General features: G+C 45.6%; 1 protein-coding gene across 1 annotated transcript; it reads right to left on the bottom strand.

Annotated features, from left to right (window-relative positions):
* Positions 1 to 326: 326 nt before the first annotated feature.
* LOC147514888 (uncharacterized) lies at positions 327 to 3,514 on the bottom strand. Its single transcript, XM_086592728.1, has 3 exons — positions 3,248 to 3,514; positions 2,387 to 2,475; positions 327 to 2,289 (listed from the first exon to the last, which is right to left on the bottom strand). The coding sequence occupies exons 1-3, from the start codon at positions 3,512 to 3,514 to the stop codon at positions 327 to 329; spliced, it is 2,319 nt and encodes a 772-aa protein (XP_086448854.1).
* Positions 3,515 to 6,954: the final 3,440 nt, after the last annotated feature.

Genomic DNA, 6,954 nt, shown 5'->3' with positions numbered 1-6,954 from the left:
GTTTGGACCCAGCTTTCCATCTTTCTCTTTCCTGCCTTGGCTTGACCCTCCTGTTGTACTGTTTTTGCAACCTCCGGTGGTACTCCTCCAGCCTTATACAGGCAATGTCTCTTCTCTCCTCTACTAGATTTAGATCTGCTACCAAGATTCTCCAGTTTGAACCCTCCTCTACGATCTTTGTTCACGTTGTAGTTGCCACCATCTTCGGCGGGATTACGACCTCCACCCCATAAGCCAATGAAAATGTGATCTCTTGTGTGGACGACCGAGGTGTGGTCCAGTAGGCCCATAATACATGATTAAGCACGTCGGCCCACGCCCCTTTCTTATTCTCCAACTTCCTCTTTAGGTTGTTCATGATGGTCTTGTTGGAGGACTCTGCCTGTCCGTTGCCTTCGAGGGTTGTAAGGGGCCGAGAACCCCTGTCTTACTTTGTAGGTTTGCAAGAACCTGGCCACCTTTGCTCCCATAAATTGAGTTCCATTGTCTGCTATGATGGCGTACGATAACCCAAACCTGCAGATAATATTCTCCCATAAAAACTTGATGACTTGCGCTTCTTTCACCTGCTGCAGGGGTACGACTTCAATCCATTTTGTGAAAAAATCCGTGGCCGCGAGCATGAACCTCCTTTTACCACTGGCCATGGGCATCGGTCCCACTATATCCATTGCCCACATAGCAAAAGGCCATGGACTTGAGACATTGTGAAGTGGTTCAGCAGGGGCGAATATCAACTGTGCAAATCTTTGACATTTGTCACACCTCTTAGCAAATTCCACGGTATCCCTCTTCATGTGGGGCCAGAAATATCCCTGTATCAGTAGCCAATGTGTCGTCGTTCTCCCATCCGAATGGCTCCCGCAATCTCCCTCGTGTAGTTCTGCCAACACCTCCTGGGATAGTCGCGGACCCAAACATTTTAGAAGTGGTCTACTGAAGTTTTTCCGATATAACTCTCCTTCAAGTAGAACGTATCTCCGAGAAGTCTGCTCCCATCTCCTTCTTTCCCTTTTATCTGTGATTTCCTTTCTTGCCAAAAAGTCCTTAATAGGCTCCATCCAACCCTCATTCTCTTCTGCGACTTGGCAAATCTCCATCTCATCCTCGGTGCTCGGTTTCTCTAACCTTCCCACGTGTATTATTCTCTCCTCCGACTCGGGAATTGCAGCTGCTACATATGCTAGGGCATTGGCGTGTCTGTTCTCTCCCCGGCCCAAGTGAAGGAAACAGAGTTTTGTGAATTTCTCAGCTCGTTTACGCACCACGTCCAAATATTTTGCCATCTTGGGGCATCGAGTGACAAATCCTCCGTTCACTTGACACACCACTAAGTTTGAATCAGAATAGACTGTCAACTCCTTCACTCCCAAATCCTCGGCCATTCTCAATCCGGCGATCACTGCTTCGTACTCTGCTTTATTGCTGGACGCCGCGAACTTGAGTTTCATGGTTTGCTCTATTATGCTATTATCAGGTGTAACTAACACGACTCCTATGCCACTGCATGCATCGGTAGTCGATCCATCCGCGAATACCCTCCACCCATTCCTCTTATCCCACGGGTCTAGAAGGTCTGGCTCACTCTCCCGCTCCAGTTCCATAATCATTTCCTCTCCCCACGTGGGATCCTCTGCGGGATCCTCTGCCACCACCTGCGCCTTCTCCGCGGTTCTTATCTGATACTGTATTTCATATGAACTCAGCATCACTGTCCACTTCAACATTCTACCAGATTTTCCCATTCTCAGTGCTTGCCTCAGAGGCAAATTCATTACCACCACCACCACATGTGCTTCAAAGTAGGGTTTCAGCTTCAGGGTTGAAAATACTAATGCCAAGGCATACCTCTCGATTCTACTATATCGCGTCTCTGCATCTAACAAAGTCTTGCTCTGAAAATATACCGGCTTCTCCACCTTGTCTTCCACCCGAACTAGAACCAAGCTGACTGCATACTCCGTGGCCCCCAAATACAACTTCTCCCCCGTCTCGGGCCGTGACAGCAAAGGCGCTTTGCCCAAATATTTTTTCAATTCCTGGAATGCCTCCTCACACTCCGCGGTCCATACAAAATCCGGTGTGCTCCTCAACAGTCGGTACAACGGTCTGCACTTATCAGATGACTTGGAAATGAATCTATTCAGAGCCGCGACCCTTCCTGCTAACAGCTGTACTTCTTTCACATTCTGTGGAGATGGCATCTCTACCAGGGACCTTATCTTCTTGGGGTTAGCCTTGATTCCCCTATGAGTAACGATATACCCCAAAAACTTTCCTGTAGTCACCCTAAAAGTACACTTCTCAGGGTTCAGTTTCAAGTTGTATTTACGTAGTATCCCGAAGGTTTCTCGCAACCCCTCTATATGTTCCTCTTCTAACATACTTTTCCACCATGTCGTCTATATAAATCTCAATTCCCTTTCGAATCTTGCTTCGAACATTTTTCTCACCCCAACCTCTGGAAGGTTGCCCCTGCATTTTTCAAACCAAACGACATCCTCGTATAGCAGTAAGTACCGCCCTCCACCACAAACGAGGTCTTCTCCTGATCGAGCCCATACATCGCGACTTGATTATACCCCATCGACGCGTCTATGAAGGAAAAAATCTTGAACCCGGTCGTTCTGTCCACCAACTCATCTACTCGGGGTATGGGATAGCTGCCCTTTGGATACTCTAGATTTACATCAGTAAGTCTACGCACATACGCACTTTCCCATTCTTCTTTGGTACAACGACTATATTAGATAACCAGTCTGTGAACTCTACCTCTCGGATTATCCCCGCCCCTTTCAATCTAGCGACCTCTTCCCGGATCCCTTCAACGTATTTTGGCCTAATACTGCGCATCTTTTGCCTCACGGGTTTGGCGCTCTCTTTCATATGCAAGTGATGACATGCGAACTCGGGGTCTAACCCAGTAACATCCTCTATTGTCCAAGCGAAGACATCTCTATTATCTGATAAGAACTGTATCAACTTACCCCTCCACTCCTTGGGCAAACTAGATCCTATCGATGTGAACTTCTCCTCTTCCCCTATCCTAATATTCACCACTTCTATCTCATCGAGGGTCTTTGGATCCGCCGCTGTCTCCCCCTCCCCCTCCCCCGAGGTGCACTGTAATTGCTATGCCAGCCTCTTCCTAGGATTAGAAGCCTCTCCTTCTGATCCACCGATCAGCCACTTCACGGTTCCCCGATGACTGTTTTTTGCCGTAACCTGATCACCGTAGACCTCATACATGCCACCGCCTTTCCAAGATTGCATTATATTGCGAAGCTGAATCCACCACCATGAAACGGGCGAAGACTGTCACCGGCCCAGTTGTCATGGGCAGTAAGAGTTCCCCCATGGGATCTGTCATACTTCCGTTAAATCCATACAAATTAGTTCGCAAAGGACACAGCTGCTTAGAATCAACTCCCATTTCCTCCAAGACACCTATGAACAACAGATCTACCGCACTCCCACAATCAATCAACACCCTTTTCACCATGTAATTCCCCATTACCACTGTAATGACCAATGCGTCTTCATGTGGTGAGTCCACTGCTCGTAGGTCCGCGTTGCTAAACACGATTCTATCCTTTTTTGCTGCTGTCACTACTCACTGCCGAGGCCTATCCGTTCTCTCATTAATCTGCTGGATGCTCTCGGTCTGCCGTATCTTGTCTCTATGAGCGTTATGACTCATAACCTCCCCGCTGTAAATCACGTTGATGGTTCCCAGTATCCTTCCCTGCAGCGGCATGCGCTCCTCATTCCGACCGTCTCTCACAAATTCTCCCATCCTCCCTTTTTCCACCATTCTCTAAACCAACCATTTTAGAGCGTAACAGTCATTCGTTTCATGATTCCTTATCTGATGATATGCACAGAAGGGCTTCTCCGGTATCTCTATTGGCATGGTTTGCGATCCTTCATACCTCGGCAGATTCTTTATTAAGGGCAAGATCTCACTGAGCGGTTTGTTCAGTGGAGTCTGTTCCATCTCGTGGTATGACTTTCTCTCCCTGTACTCTCTACGGATTCCTTCCCGGCTTCCCTCTGCTCGCGCTCTGTACCTGCGATATCTCCCACTTTCTTTTTCCGACGTCCCCACTTTCTAGCGTTCCCGATCCTTCTCCAAAGACAACACGGCCTTCCCCGTCCTCTTGGATTCCTTCTACATAGAATCTTCATATCTTATATACTTTTCTACTTGTGGATACAACTCATGTAGTGTTGCAATCTCATTCTTGGCCACGGATTGGTGCACTCTTGTCCCCGGGCGCAAGCCTCTCTCAAAGGCTATCATCGCTGTCATCTCATCTAGATTTTCAATTTTCAGTGTCTCTGCCTTGAACCGACACAAAAACTCCCTAACTGATTCCGTGGATCTTTGTCGCACATTGAATAGAGCCGCGATGTCCACCACCAGCTTTTTCTGATGTATGAAGTGATCTATGAACGCCTGCTCCAACTCCTGAAAATTCTTGATGCTCCCCGCTGGCAGTCGATAATACCAATCCGACGCCCCTCCTTTAAGACTAGCCGGGAACATCATACATTGCAGACCGTCATAACGAGCCTCTTGCTAGAGTGGCATCTGTTGCTGAAAATGATGAATGTGGTCCGTTGGATCCCTTTTGCCGTCATACCTCTCGAACCTCGGCTGGGCGAACCGCTTTGGAACCTCTGAAGCCCATATGTCATCTGCTAGCGGGTTGTGATTCAACCCAGCCACCACCTGATTGGCCGCTCCCTTGTGCTCCTTCGTCTGTCGCCAGTTTGCCTCCCTATCATTGTCTATCATTTCTTGGACTTGCTCCATTGTCAACCCCGCTACCGGGTTTTCTACTAGATTCGGTCCGGGCTCCTCCTCATTTTCAGATCCCTCATTTTTGGACCCCTCGCTTAGCTCTTCCCCGGCCTCCTTCTCCGTCTTCTCTCTCTCTCTTTGCAGCTCATCGTTCTCCTCTCTCAGCCTCTCAATCTCCTCTCGCATCAGGCGTGTTTCTTCCGCTGTTGGCCCTTTTTCTCCCTCCTCAATCATCGCTTCTGGCGTTGGCTCATGAACCCTAACCTTCTTTGGCCTACCCACTGCTCTCTTCGGTGCCATTTATAAGTTGCTTTTCTCTAGTCCCCACAGACGGCGCCAAATGTATGTACCCTAAATCTCTCTCACACAATCTCCTCTAAATGTATGGACCCTAAATCTCTCTCTCACACAATCTCCTCTTTTTCTCCTTTTCTCTCTCTCTATCACTATTCTCTCTTTTTCTTTACCCTAGCGGCCTCCTTTTTTCTCATCCCACCCCTTCTTTTTATATACCTCTCCTCCCCTTCTAGGCCATCCATTTGTTGCATCATCGCATGGCTCTCCTTCCTACCGTACGTATGCCAAGTTGCGGTCTAGGGTTCCGCGGTACTGATCTCGTACTTCCCCTCTTTTCCATCTTATGTTGCGTCCTATCCGCTGCGCCGCTGACCCAGTCCAACTTCCAACACTATGCCACTACAATATATATATATTCTAAAATATCGACAAATATTATAGATATTTCTTGATATATAATGATATATTATTTATATTTATTTAAAATATAATAGTAAATATTAAATAAAAATATAATGGTAAATATTACCTAAATAAAATATCGCCAATATCATAAATATTATCAAAATATCGTTGAAATATCACCAACATTTATATATCCCTTGCTGAAATCTCAATAGATATTGCAATATTTTGTACCAGATGTTGTAATATAAATGACAATTTACAAAGTCTATCTTTGTTTGATATATGTATGTTTATGGTTGAATAATAAGCTATAAGTAAAACCTGTAATTTAGATGTTTTGGCATATTATTTTTTTTTATTTACAAACTAAGATTGCATACTCTAGCATATTTAGTGTAACTTTTTTTAGAAAAGGCACCTGATCATCAACAATGCTCTCAGGGCCTAAACCAAGGTTCAATGTTTGGGGGTGCAAGAGTATAAGCAACCATATAATTGAACTAGGAGGCGCGGTAGTGGAGCTTATGTAATTTTTCCTATCACATTATGTAATTTTTCCAAATCTTTTGTGGTGCTCCCCCCCTTTTCATTTATGAATGCTCTATACCCCAATGAGGTGACTGTTTCCTATATCATGCCTTTCTTTGCCCTGTTTTTTACTGACATGAATGGCAAAAACTAACTATGTTTGGGGATGATGAAGGGAAATTTAGTCATTTACAGATATATTGTTGACATGTATGCCTTTAATGTTGAGGAAAACGATATTAATCGATCCCCACTAAGATAGTTTGCACTTAGACAATCTACTACTCCAATAAAAAAATCTAATCTTTCACTACAACCAACAACCACAATTTAAACTATGGATATAACTATATCAAACAAGCAATAGAAATATAAAACAAGTAAAACATACCACAACACAAAGATGTACCGTGGTTAGGCGGTTTAGGCCAATGATTCCTACTTCCACAAGAGCTAATCCTTTTTATAAGTATGGGAAGGAAGATTACAATCACTCATCTCAAGTCTCTCCTGTTAGGACCTGGGCACACCCGCCAGGCCTGGGCCTCTGCGCCCATGGGATAACTAGTATTGATATTGTCCCCCACTTAACCACCCATTGGGCTTGGGCCACATCTTGGCCATGGGTGTGTGGTTTTATCTTAAAAGGCCTCGGTACTAGTTAGTGAACTTCCCACTTTATCAACCCATGATGAACTCTTTTCTTGTTCAATGTGGGACTATTTCTCTTTTCGGTCCACACACTCTAACAATCTCCACCTTGGACCAAACTCCAAGGGAGTCCATTCGTTCATCGTCGAGCACGATCCAATGCCAGAGCTCTGGTGTGTCTGGGCCTCTGATTTCTCAACCCTAGAGCATACTCCACCTCGAACATCATTCCATGTTGTTAGATCCACCAATCTTTATCGGTG

This window comes from Coptis chinensis, chromosome 2 (genome assembly GCF_015680905.1).
Source record: "Coptis chinensis isolate HL-2020 chromosome 2, ASM1568090v1, whole genome shotgun sequence".
Classification (NCBI taxonomy): domain Eukaryota; kingdom Viridiplantae; phylum Streptophyta; class Magnoliopsida; order Ranunculales; family Ranunculaceae; genus Coptis; species Coptis chinensis.
The sequence above is the reverse complement of the archived record's forward strand: the minus strand, read 5'-3'. Positions and strand labels throughout refer to the sequence as shown.